This window comes from Pseudochaenichthys georgianus, chromosome 15 (genome assembly GCF_902827115.2).
Source record: "Pseudochaenichthys georgianus chromosome 15, fPseGeo1.2, whole genome shotgun sequence".
In the NCBI taxonomy this organism is placed as follows: domain Eukaryota; kingdom Metazoa; phylum Chordata; class Actinopteri; order Perciformes; family Channichthyidae; genus Pseudochaenichthys; species Pseudochaenichthys georgianus.
The window spans coordinates 1849396-1863380 of NC_047517.1; the positions used below are offsets into that span (position 1 = coordinate 1849396).

Consider the following 13985-nt stretch of genomic DNA (forward strand, 5'->3'; position numbering starts at 1 on the left):
GGCTCAGTACTAGTCTCCAAGCTCTTATTGCCTCAGTGAAAATAAACACTATTCTATTTCACCTGTTGTTCTCAGGTCTCTCTTGCAAAATAGATGAATAAAGTGCTCTATCAATCTGTACAAAATAAAGCAAGACAACCAAATAGATATACGTTGTTATCAGAGTTTCCATTAGCAGATTATTAACAGACTTTGACCGGTAAAATATGCTGAAGACCGGCAAATCTAAATCTCTCCGGTCAAAATAATTTCCACTTAGCACAATACCGCATCAGTTGCGCCACTTATGTGACAGACAGAATAGTATGTGGCAGACAGAATAGTATGTGACAGACAGAATAGTATGTGACAGACAGAATAGTCAATTCTAATGTCTAACACTAAGGCCCATTCCCAAACCACCCCCTACACCCTACCCCTCCGTTTGCGCGTTCACGCGGAGGGTCCGCCATATTGAGGGCTGTTCCAAAGCAACGAGTGTGGAGCGGTGTGGAGGGGGAGTGGGCTATCAAGCCCTCCAACAGCGAGTCTGCAGCGGTGCTGACTTGAGACCGGTCTCTACCTGACCGGAGTCACGCTGTGTGTGGTCCGTCAGGAAACACGCTGTTTACAAGTAGTTCCAGCAAACATCCACTGATAAACTGCCATGTTAACAACCTAACCTCATATGTTTTTAACTTAGGATCAAACCTGTGTTTAGTCTAGAAAAAGGTAAATGTGTGCATTTTATTATAAAGTTGTGTATATTTACAGACCGTTGCAAAAACTAAGAAGCTTATAAACATCAGGTTTAAAACTAAAAGAGCTTTGAAACACAATGAAAGATGGTTGGAGTTTTATTTGAGTTATTCATTTAAACTTTTTGTCAAAGAGATGCTGATTTGAAACCGTTGTTACATACAGTTACGGCACTTCCTGTTTGTGCCAGAGAGGGGAGGCCGTCCCAAAGCTTGCTGCTGTGTTTACTCCCTCCATCTGACAGGAGGAGCCTCGTTGAGCTGCGAGTGTGGCTACAGACGGAGTTCACTCCGTCACGGAGGGGTAGGGTCGAGGGAGTGGTTTGGGATTGGGCCTTAATGTGGAGAAAGAGATGTCCTGTATGGGTTGATTGTGCGTTGATCTGTTGGTAATGCCTTGGGGTTCCGGTGGGCATGTAAACAAATGCATAATGCTGCGCTATACTTTGCGGCCTCACCCGGGCCCTTTCTCATTTCTCTAACTACCCTCCTCGACTCCCCTCCTCGAGACTTAGTCCCGCCCACAGGAGATGCGAGCGGAGGAGCCGAGGAGGGGAACCGAGGAGAGAGGAGGGGAAGCAGCAGGCGGTGAGAGAAAGGAGAACTCCTCTCCTCTGAGCGGTCATCTTAAAGAGACGTCCATTAATGATGACAGGAGGCAGCAGCCCTCTGTCTGAGGGACACATGTGTTCATGATGACTTCTATATTTACTTTGATTCATTCACAGTGCGGTGTCATGAGACAATAACAGGCTACAGATGCGGACACACACACACACATACATATATATATATATATATATATATATGTATGTATATATTTATCAAAATGTGGACAAATATAAAATGTACATACAAATAAGTGCACACATCTATATATGATCAGTGGAATACGTCCCTACAAAAGAGCAAACCCACCACCTGAACACTACCTGAGCATGTGGTCCACCTCGGACTGCTGGCAGGGGTCGGTGCCCTTCAGCATGCTGCTCAGAGGCTCATTGACCCACTGAGCAGCAGTCCTCACGTCAGCAGCCCTCTGCTGGTCCAGGAGAGCCTCCTTGGGCCCAGAGAGGCTGGAGACAGCAGCTGAGGACATGCTCTGAACACCAACAAGGACAACGTTCTTTAAAAACAAGACAACAAGCTACTTTTCACAAACATGTCACACTTGATATTGATGACATGGATGGGGGGGGGGGTGGATATGGGTTAATATCCTGTATCGCCTTCTCATCACTCGTCTTCCGCAACATCCTCTTCCCAGCACACCCTTGTTTTCACTGCTTTCTGCTGTCATTACACATGAGTGCTAATGGTGCAGACTGACAATAGCCCCCCCATCATGACCCTGGAGCACAGCTGTGTGTCTTAATAAAAACAAACATGTATTAAGTCAGCTTACATGGAGAGAAAAGATTGTGGATGTGTTTGGGTTGCGCTGGATTGGCCTCCGAAATGAGTGAACTCATTTTTTTATTAATATTTTAATTTCCTGACACTCAGGTCTTCCAAAAATAAAGCTTAATTGAAAATTATAATCATTGACAAAAGCCTAATTTGATCTTCATGTGATTTACATATATACCTCACATTTCTGCAGCTATCAATACAAAACTTCTAGTGGCTCAGCAAGTTATTTCCTACTCACCAGACTCAATAGAAAACATACTTATTATCTTCACCATGAGCCCCAACTCAGCCTGAAATCAACACCTGGATAATCTACCGCTGGATGCAGGCACATTTCTTACATGAACCTCACCTTTGACAACATTATTTTAGAATAGCTTTCTCTTCAATTGTTTTGTGTTGTTATAAATCTTAATCTTTGTTTGGTATTTGAATAGATTATTATCCAACACATAGGATTTATGAACATGTCTTTGGACAGATGGTGTCCTATGCTTTGCCCTTAAGGCAACATTGTGATTTGTAGCTTTAGGCTATGTAAGTAAAGTTAAGGAAAAGACTTGACTTAGTTATTATAATGATCATAACATATCATTGCACGGAGGAACTGGCCCCTCCTTCTGACAATGGTGTGATAGCACTCAGTTATGCTGCTGAGTGAACGCGTTGATGCATCCCTATTGGCTCAGCCCTGGTTGTGTGTCCTCAGCTTGACCTCGGTTCATCGTGTCACATCTCATCTTTCTGGCTTTTGTGATACAGTACAAACTGAAATGGCAAGGGTCAAAGGTCAGAGTCGGTTTTCTGATTGGTATGGTCTTTACTCGCTTCTTGCCTCCAGCTGCCTCTTCACATCGGAGCCTTCTGCATGTCTGAGAGGCCCTCACTGTCACTTCAAACCGTTGGCACACCGCTAATGAACCCATCTCCTTTGTTAAACCTCTATTTGTTCAATCTTTACGCTCCATGCATTCACTGAACTGAATATGCAAATCTGCAATACCTGCGGCCGCCACAGTCAAGCAGGAAGTTATATTTTAACATCTGATGTGAGGAGATGATATATAGCTGGTGCTGATTATATAATCAAAGGCCAGAAGTACTCGGAAGTGTTACCTTTTCTTTGTTGCAGACAATGCAGAAGACCTCTGCCTCGATGGAGAGTTGTCCTCTTGCATCATAAACCTCCTTTCCCCTCAGCCGGCTGATCCTCGGTGCTGCACACAGCTTTCTAAAGTAGTCTGCCTAAAGTGACAGGTAATGGTATAAGAAATTAGAAAATGACTAAATTCAAAGTATTAATATTTAAAATAACATGAACATTAAACAATAACAACAAAATATACTGTTTGTAGAAAACCAAACTCAAAACCATTGTCCTGCATGGGTTGCATTCTGAAGCGAACAGATTAAAACATAGTTTGACAAAGTCACAAATAAAGGAATCTTTGATAGGAGGTCAAATTCATTATAAAAGTCATTTATTTTTCAATGTTGTTATCAAGCTAATAATGTGAACAAATCAACACTTCATGTGTGATGTTAAAAGGTATGTTTCATAAAGTCATACAGCTTTTTGACTCAATTAAAACAAATAAACATAAACCCTGGGGAGAGTGAAGAACAGTTCCTTCTGACCAATTTGCTCTGAAGGATGCTATGTGTGTAGGTTTTTAATGTAACCTACTGTAGCACTACACCATGTTTACCCCTAACACCTCCGTCTTCCCCTCCCCACCTTGGCATGTCCTTTGATTGGTTTTAGATCCAGCACCTTGCTACCCGTACAACAAGGTGCAAAGGTAATGAAGCAGCGTGAGGAATTAGGAATCATTGTCCAAGGAACACAAAGAGACTGCTATCAGGAATGAGTTGTAATGTCAAATGTATTAATGCCTGACATGTTTGGCCAGTGCCCCTGCAACCCTGGCCTGAGCTTGGACCCCCTGTGGCCACATCGGAAATAGGAGTCTATGTTAATACCGTTTGTGGTGGTTTTGCAGTTAATATGGTGCTGTTAGTTGAGCTCAGTGCAGTACAGTTACCTCAGGGTAGCCACGGGCCAAATTGGGGCACTTAGCGAAATGTTGTCATGAGACCGGGGCCCTTTCTCATTTCACTAATTCCCCCTCCTCGACTCCTCGGTCCTCCGGTAGTGACCCGGAAATGGATTTCAGTGCGCCATGTTGAAGGACATCTCATTTCTCTAAATGCACTTCGAGGACCGAGGATCGAGCATCGAGGAGGCTCTCTGGAGGAGCTCTAACCGAGGATACAAGGATGGTTCCTCCGCGGATGTATTTCCGGCAACAGTGCCGTTAAAAGAGTCATGACGCACGGCCGGACTTATCTCAGCCAATGACAGCTCTGCATGCATCCCCTGGATATTATTGTAGTAACTGTGGTGATTAGGTGTGATGGGCTCAAGGTCGTTTGGGTCATTTGTCACTGTTGTGATTGGCCTATCGTTCATTATTGCCTCAACCTCACACAAGGCTGTGTGCAGAGCATCATCATCCAATGTTTGTTCCTCCAGGACAGAATGGAGGATCTTTGTAACCAGTCGTATTAGCCTCTCCCACACTCCGCCATGGTGAGCTCCAGAGGGGGTTTGAATGTCCAATCAATTCCTTATTTGAGTAGTGTTTGCTTGATTGTGTTGTTATCCAGTTGTTTTACAGACTCCTCCAGTTCCTTTTGTGTGCCGATGAAGTTGGTGCCTCGATCTGTTCTGAAGCTCTTTATTGTGCCTCGACGACAGATGAATCGACGAAGAGCGTTAATGCATGCAGCTGTATCCAAATGACTGGCAACTTCCAGGTGGACAGCACGGCTTACCAGGCAGGTAAAGATTACTCCCCATCTTTTGACATGAGCTCGGCCACGTTTCACCTCGATGGGTCCAAAATAGTCTATGCCTACATGAGTGAAAGGTGGAAGATCAGGTGTTATTCGATCAAGTGGAAGATCGGCCATTTTCTGCTCTCCAGCTCTAGCCTGTAGGCGTCCTTTATGATCCTCCTGGCTGAAGAGTTAGCAGCGGATAGCCAGTAACGTTGGTGGAGTTTGGAGAGCATGTGACCTCTTCCTGAGTGACCAACTTGATTATGGATGTGGCTTAATATCAACTTGGAGATATTAGAATGTTTCGGTAGAATCATTGGATGTTTGACCTCAGTTGGCATAGCCATCTTTCTAGTTCTTCCTCCAACTCTCAGAAGCCCGGCATCAATGATAGGGTCCAGCTTGTATAGGGAGCTTCCTCTATTGCACTGTCTTCCTTTTTCCAGCAAGGCCATTTCCTCTTTGAAATGCTGTCTCTGCTCGTGGCCAATAATGGCTTTTCAGCATTTTCTGTGTCCTCTACTGAAAGTCTTAGTGCATTAGCTGTAGGCATATTGAGCAGAAGCATCTGATCCTTCAGTCTCTTTCCTTTATCCTGCCTTGCTCCAAGATCAGTGGAGCCATCTTTTCTTTTTTCTCTCATCTGCAGGAGGATTGTCTTTAATTTCATTATCCATGCAACAGCTCTTTTTAGGTCCTTCCATGAAGAGTAATAGTCCAAGAGCTTGCTTGTTGGAGTTTTTTCCATCTTACATGTGACAATGCTGGTGACAATAGCTTCTTTGTGTACTTCAGGGTCACCTGGAAGGAGAGAACCAAGTTCTTTTGGAACACTTGGCCACTGTGCTTCAGATTTCTTCAAGAATTCTGGACCCTGAAGCCATCCTTTTGAACTGTAAAAGGATTCAATGCTGAGCCCTCTTGAAGCGTCATCAGCGGGGTTGTTTTTGGAGTCTACAAACCGCCACTGGTTCACTTTTGTGAGGTTATGAATAACAGTAATCCGGTTTGCCACGAAAGTGTGGAACCTCATAGTCCTGTTTCGAATATATTTCAGTACTGACTGGCTGTCAGTCCACAATACTGATTCCAGAAGCTCTCCTTGTAGCTCTGATCGGAGCATTTTGTCCATTCGTGCAGCCAATGTAGCAGCAGTGAGTTCCAACCTTGGAATTGTCATGACTTTTAGTGGGGCAACTCTTGATTTTCCCATCACAGAGGCTACGTGTACCTCCTCCATGTCATTGGTGAATCTCAGGTAACTTGCGGTACCGTATCCTTCTTCACTTGCATCACAAAAGGTGTGTAGCTGTGCAGTTTTCACTCTTCCAAAGTTCTTGCGTTTTACACACCTGTCAATTTGGAATCTGGCCAGCTGGTCTAAACCCTTGAGCCACTTCTGCCATGACTTTGAGAGTCCCACTTGAATTTCTTCATCCCATCCATATTGGGCTTTACAGAGTAATCTAAGTATTTGTGTGGGAATCTGACGTCATTGTCACCTGACGGTGTCACCTGATGCGGTCACATGACCGGTGACCGGGTAAACAGGAAGCCATAAAAAGTTTGCCGTCAGTTCAAGAAAGTCTCTCTTGGCTGCCTGTCACTGGTCTTCTCCCTCTCACAAAGGTAGGAATAACAGTTTTAAGGTGGTTTTATATTCTTTTAAATTAACTTATGCAAGTGGCTCATTTAGTTTGGTTTTATTAGGGCGAGTGCAAGACGAGATTTTACCATTGACGGAGGGAAACTCTCCCGACAGGCACAAGACCGGGTCTGTTATGAGTCATTTGCTTTTAAATGGCGTTTTTAAACCTACGTTTTTAATTGTGTTTTAATCAACTTATTTATGTGTTTTACAGAGCTTAATGGACACAACCGGCCCAGCTACCCGGGATATTAAGCGACCATTTCCCCGGCAGGATTAAGCTGAGTTGGAAATCTACTCTGTGGAAGTATGCCTTGTTTTTAACTCTTTCATTTTATATTGAGTTGGTGAATGAGGCTGGCAACTAACATGTGATGTTGTTTCCTTTTCAAAAGGACCAGGCCAGCCGCTGTCCTATAGTGTTTCTTGTGTATTTTCTTTTTCATTTTCTTCATGTGCAGTGTATGGCAGTATAATCATTTTATTGTTTGTGTCGTAGGTTGCGCTCCTCTGCGGCGTAGGCCTGGGCCCGGGTGGAACGCTGCCTGCCTTCAGTGTAGGGACTGCACGGTGTGACACTTTCTTTTCTGTATGCTAAATATCTCACTGTTATTATTTCATAGAGATTGTGGTTTAAATATTGCATGCTTATGTTGTTTTGGTGTGTGGCTTTTCTTGTTTTTGTCCCTCGCGATTAGCAGGCACTGCAACCCAGCGGACCGGGCCTGCCCAGCTGAGGAGGGTAACTTATATATGTGTTGAATTGTATTTGCCATTTTTATACTTTACATGAATCGACATTTTAAACAGTTTCCAACACTTGTTAAATAAAGCTGTGTTATGTTTTTGGAATTCATGCCTCTGTCATAATTGAACCCATTAAGGGAAGCTTTAAAATCGATCCACGACTTACATTTAGGGTCCACGGGTTCCTCCTGCCCCTTAGCAGGAGGTGGCGTTGTCAGTGACTAGCTTTACATACGGTAACCTCAGTCACGGTTACCACATTTGCTTTGCCCTCAATATGAAAGGGGCGAGAAGACCAAGAGGATCGTACACAGAGCTGACAGTGGAAAGTATACTCCTTCTTGTAAGGGTTTTGTTGTTCACAGTCACACGGAAACTGAATATATCATTTTCAATGTCCCAGTACATCCCTAGTGCTCTTTCATGTGGCAGCTTATCCCTGTCCAGATCCAAGTTGTTCACCTGTTTAGCCTTGTCTTCATCAGGGATGGATGCTAGCACCACTCGACTATTACTTATCCATTTCGTCAGCTTGAATCCACCAAGGGAACACATTTCTCTGAGAGACCTAATAAGGCTTATAGCTTGATTTTCTCTTGCTAGCGACTTGAGGCAATCATCCACATAGAAATTTGATTTGATTGTTTCTGCCACTTCTTCATCAAATGTGCCACAGTTGTCCTCAGCTGTTCTTCGCAATGCAAAGTTTGCACAGCTTGGAGAGGAAACAGCTCCGAAGAGATGGACCCTCATCCGGTGTTCCTCCAGATTTGTGCTGGTTTCTCCTTCAGGCCACCACAGGAATCTCAGCAAGTTTATATTCTCCTCATTTACACGCACTTGGTGAAACATCCCCTGAATATCTGCCATAATGGCGATGGGCTCTTGACGGAACCTGAGTAGAACACCAATCAATGAGTTTGCCAAGTCAGGGCCCTGAAGGAGTGCACTGTTGAGGGATTTGCCTTTATAGATGAAGGACAATCAAAGACCACACGGATCGTTTTGTTACGTTTATGATAGACACCATGATGGGGTATATACCACACTTTGCCGGTTTCCACATGTAGATCGTCCGATGGTACTTTCTCTGCATATCCTTTTTTGATAATGTCATTCTTAAAGCCTTTATACTCGGCTGCATAGGTCTGATCCTTCTGGAATTTCCTTTTTAGTGACATTGCTCATTGCTCTGCCATCTGGCGGTTGTTTGGCATGATAATGTTTGGATTATCTAGAGGAAGAGGTAAACTGTAGTGGCCATCTTTAAGAGAAACCGAGCTTGATACAATCTGCATGAACTTTCGGTCATCAGCTGACATTTGTCTTTCCTCTTCATACTCTTTCTCTGGAAAGTCGTTAATATATTGTCTTTCAATTAGCTTCTCAAGGTGCACAATTGAGATCCTGCTCACTAATGGCACGGGGGTTTCATCATCCAGATCTGTGGAAGCATTAAGTGGACCATTAACGACCCGTGCTACCAGTGTTTTCACTGCATATGGGCCATTTCCTTGGCTATTTATAACTCTCCATGGTTCCATAGCCTTTGGAGTATTTACTCCAATAAGAAGTCCCACGTCAGCATCTATTTCTTTTATTTGGATGTCCTGCAGATAAGGCCATTTCTTCAGGTCCGCCTGGGTAAGCAAGTTTCTTTTGGTAACAGGGATTTTGTTCCGAGTGTAAACCTTGGGCAAGTTTATATATGTGCCATCTTCCACATGTCCCACTTCTAGACCTGTTGCCTCAAAACTCCTGACTGGTTTCTCTGTTCCCATCGTTTGAAGAAGGACTTCAGTTCTCCGTCCTCTAGCACCAAGCTGCCTCATGAGCCCTTCTGTGCAAAATGTGTCGGTACTACCAGGGTCCTGGAATGCATAGGTCAGTATACTTTTATTTCCATGGCAGAGTTTCACCTTCACTGGCACTATGGCAAGTATGCTGTCTTTACCAGCCCTGATTCCTTCACCTTCTCCTACTGAAACAAGAGCACTGCTGATGGATGTCTCTTCAGGCCTTGCTCCCCCACTCTGCTGCTCTGCCTTATCATGTTTAAAGTTCTCAGTTTCAGGCTTTGAAGATCTTTTAATGTGCGGAATAGTTGGGTGCTTAGCATGACAGGTTTGACAGGTCATTCTCCTGTTACAGTTCCTGCTCAAGTGCCCCACCTTCAGGCAGCCAAAGCATAGTCCCTTCTCTTTCAGAAACTCCATTTTAGCTTCATGAGATACTGAATGTATTTTATGGCATTCAGCTAAAGGATGTTTACTTGTACAAAAAGTACATGAGGTGTCATTGTTAGTGGAGGAAATGTAGCTTTTAACAGGATATGTGTCTTCTTTGAGCTTCTCTGCCCGGCTGTCTGACACTATAGCCACTGTGGTTGCAAAACTGCTCCCTTTGCTCTTATTTCGATATGAATCAACAAGAGGCTTGGTCTTGAAAGCCGCCTTTGTACTGTTAAGTTGATCGGGAATGTCACCAAAGAGAGGGTCTTGAAGTATTCTCGCTTGTCTTTCAATAAATACAACCAGGTCAGGTCATCTTGCTCTTTGATGGCTCCGCTCCAGAATATCACAAGCTGCTGTTCTCCACGTCTCCCTTAGTGTGTAAGGCAGCTTTGAAAGAATGAGCCGCAGGTTGGACGGCAGGTCCAGCTCCTCCATGTCCTGCAGATCCCTCATTGCATTACAGCAGCCTCTCAGAAACAGTGCATAACAGTGCAGTGACTTTCCATCCTCTGCCTTTATAGTGTTCCAGTTGAGAGCTTTTCCCATATATGCGCTTGCTATCTTGAGCTCATCTCCAAAGTGCACTTTTAGCCGTCTCTTAGCTTCAGCAAAGCCACTATTAGCATCCATGTGAAGGCAGCTTCTCACCAGTTCCCTGCAGGATCATCAAGTATATTGTTCCAGGTAATATAATTGATCCTGGTTACTGGTGGTTTTCTCCTCAATGCCATGTTGAAATGCTCTCACAAATATTTGATAATTCAGGGGATTGCCATCAAAGACTGGGATTTCCCTAGTGGGCAGTGAAGTACAAGTAAATTAACAATGTCATTTTGTCTTTGCATCACAGTCAGGAAATTGTCATTAGTATTTGTCCCCGTAATTCCTGCATCTCTAGCTGTGTGTTGAGAGCTTTGGTTTGCATTATCAATATTTTCTGGTGGTCTTGGTTGTTGGTGTAGAAGCCTTTGAAGTGGTGTCTTGGGAATGGCTCCGAACTCAGCAAAGGAACTTGGAGACGGCTCTGCATCCATTGACATATGTGTTTTTAATCTGCTCTCCTTTAAATAGTCATTCATCCCATCATATTTGCCTTGTGTTGGATTTTGTGAACCAGTCTCAAAGTGCTCCAGGACTTTCATGTTTGCATCAGATTCAGCTAGGCTGGCTTCCATTTCTCTCCGTTCGGATCTAGCTTGCAGTTGAGCCTTTTCCATTTGAAGTGCATGCTTTTCTTTGAATCCTGCTGCCCGGGCAAGGAGGCCAGATCTTTCTGTGGCCATTTTGAGGTGGGTTGAGGAAGCAGAAGAAGTTGCTGATCCTGCTTTTGAGTTCCTCCTGCTTGATGCATTGGAAACACTGTCATGGGGTTCAATCCATATCTGAGGATCCATTTGAGAGCTTTTCCACATTTCCACATCCTTAAAGAAATTCGTGAATGCAGACATGTCATTAATATTTCCAAGAACAGCTCTTCGCGAATCCTGTTTTTGTGCCAAACATTCCCCTCCTGTTACATTCAGGGTCAAATTGACCCGTTTGAAAGTTTGAAAATCTACGAAAAATACTTTCAAGTATTTTTTTTTTATGAAACTTCTTCTACTTTCCTTAATTAGTGTAATAAACAGGTCAAATGAAAATGGTTCATGTGATGCATTTGGAACCCCCCCTACATGTCTATATCACAGAGATGGTATTCGGGTGGGGACCTCCAATTTGTCCCCATAAGGGAGGAGAGTCCCCACACGTGACTGTGTAGACAGATTTAGGTCCCCACAAGTCTAGTAATGCCAGGCCACACACACACACACACACACACACACACACACACACACACACACACACACACACACACACACACACACACACACACACACACACACACACACACACACACACACACACACACACACACACACACACACACACACACACACACACACACACACACACACACACACTAAAAGGGGTCAGAAATACACACACACGGGAAAGTGGAGGCTAGAAGGGGTCAGAGGATTCAAATGCGATATACAGTATATATATATATATATATATTGTAATTTTCCACACACAAAAAGACAGAGAGACAGACAAATACACACACAAATACACACCGCACCTGTTAGTGAAAGTGGGGGTCAGAGGGTTCAAGTCTCAAATGTGTAATGCGTAAGCTCCTCCCACACTGGGATACATTATACTCTGCACTTAACGTACAGTATACTCACAATACTATCAGACAAAATGAGCAATGCAAGTGAAGAGAGGACAGCCCTGGGCTATATGGAATACATCCTTGAGGAGGATCACGACAGCGAGATAGAGGAGAACGTTTCCGAGGATGAAGACTACCTTGAGGTAAACGATGAATATTCTGATTATGATCAATCAGATGAGGAAACTGATATTCGCCCAGATGCGACATTCATGTCCAGAAATGGTGAAATGCAGTGGTCCTCATCCCCTAATGGACGCCAGGCAACACATCGGCAGCAAACATAATGAAGGCAGTGCCAGGGCCCACCAGTCTCTCGTGTCACAGACATCAAGTCTGCTTTTGAGCTGGTAATTTCGAACACAGTGCTGAAGATCGTTCTGGATATGACCAATCTGGAAGGGAGACGCGTGTATGGGGAGGAGTGGAAGGAGCTGGACCAAATGCATTTACATGCGTATTTGGGTCTCCTCATCCTGGCTGGGGTCTACAAATCCAAGGATGAATCGACAGCCAGCCTGTGGGACGCAGACAGGCAGGAATATATTTCGAGCCACAATGTCTCTGGGGACTTTCCATATTTTCTCAAGAGTGATCCGATTTGATAATCGTGACACAAGAGCTGGCAGACGTGAGAGAGACAAGCTGGCAGCTATAAGGACAGTGTGGGACAAGTGGGTAGAGCGGCTTCCACTTCTCTACAACCCAGGACCTAATGTCACAGTGGATGAAAGGCTGGTGGCATCCAGAGGTCGTTGCCCGTTCAAGCAATACATGCATTCGAAACCGGCAAAATATGGCTTGAAAATATGGGCAGCTATGCACTAAACCTGCAGGTTTACACTGGAAAGCCAGTTGGAGGAGCCCCAGAGAGGAATCAGGGCATGAGGGTTGTGCTCGACATGGCACAGGGTCTCAGGGGTCACAACATAACTCAGGTCACATCCTACAACCTGGGTCAGGAGCTCCTGAAGAGAAAGCTAACAATGGAACTGTACGATAGAACAGAACGGAACTCCCTGCCGAAATGCTGGTGATCAAGAACAGGGTCCCTCAATCCTCCAAGTATGTGTTCACACACCCACACACACTTAATTGCTGTTACAATAAAATACTTTCAATACAAATCCTTATGACTCATTTGGCTTGATTTTAAGTGAACGGGTCAATTTGACCCTGAACAGAAGAGGTGTCTCGTCTCTATTTATCAACATCAACCAATTGTAAAACAAGTTGGAACATTTTAAAATTAATTTAAAACATGTTATGTTATGCAAAACTAATGTATTTTATATCAAGGCTTTTCCAATGTAAAAAAGAAAATAGAAAAATGTGTTTGAATGTATATTTTTGGGGAAAACGAGTGACTTATTCTAATGGATCATGATCTGTGAGGGGTGAATAACACAATTGCACTAAATATTGATTTCATTGATAGTAATAAAAGGTACAAACTATGTAAAAAAAAAATCTGGATTTTGGGGCTTCTGATCATTTTTGGATAATTAAACATGCACTGGGTCAAATTGACCCACGAATATTATTGCTGTTACAACAAACGAATATAACAGGAGGGTTAACGTCCGCTTCCTTAACTGCGTGATAGTTCGTTAATGCATTTCATTGTTTAAGCATTCCAACAGCAATTGCGGATTATCTTCAGTAAGCATCAGGATATCACTAGATGGATTTCCCGTTTCGTTTTGTCAAACATCCGTAACTACGCACACATCAGTACTTGCATTGTTTGACGAAGCGATCCCATTGTAAACAGCATTTCATTTAGGGCTGGGCGATTTTTTCGGTTTTCACGATTAATTTGCATTTTTACTTTCCTACGGTTTGTGAAATGGCTGAACCGAAAAATCGCGATTTTAAAACATTTCTACACTCTTTGTTTTGCTTTAAGAGACTCCGTAGTAGCTTACTCTCTCACTTTCCAGAACGCGCACAAAACTCAGCCACATTGCCTGTGACTACCCGATCTGCAGCTCTGCCCGATCTGCTGTTGTTATGCTGTGTTCGTTGTTCGTTGTTGAGCATAACAGAGGACAGAGACATTGTACATTACATATATAACTAAACACGCCTTTTCTCCTCCTTATCTCTTTCATGACTTTTCATTTAATATGGTTTTGAACACT

The 13985-nt window shown here is 43.7% G+C and overlaps 1 protein-coding gene and 1 long non-coding RNA gene across 2 annotated transcripts in view; one reads left to right on the forward strand and one right to left on the reverse strand.

Annotated features, from left to right (window-relative positions):
- Positions 1-13985, reverse strand: part of eno4 (enolase 4) — a 53841-nt gene that overhangs the window by 21551 nt on the left and 18305 nt on the right. The window contains exons 2-4 of the mRNA XM_071205715.1: positions 3267-3395; positions 1670-1839; positions 663-690 (exon numbers count right to left, since the gene is read on the reverse strand). Coding sequence (XP_071061816.1) covers positions 663-690; positions 1670-1839; positions 3267-3395 — 327 coding nt within the window. The remainder of the gene's footprint in view (positions 1-662; positions 691-1669; positions 1840-3266; positions 3396-13985) is intronic.
- Positions 6705-7324, forward strand: LOC117459853 (uncharacterized). Its single transcript, XR_004553562.2, has 3 exons — positions 6705-6768; positions 6857-6949; positions 7142-7324. It is a non-coding gene; the product is annotated as an uncharacterized lncRNA (long non-coding RNA).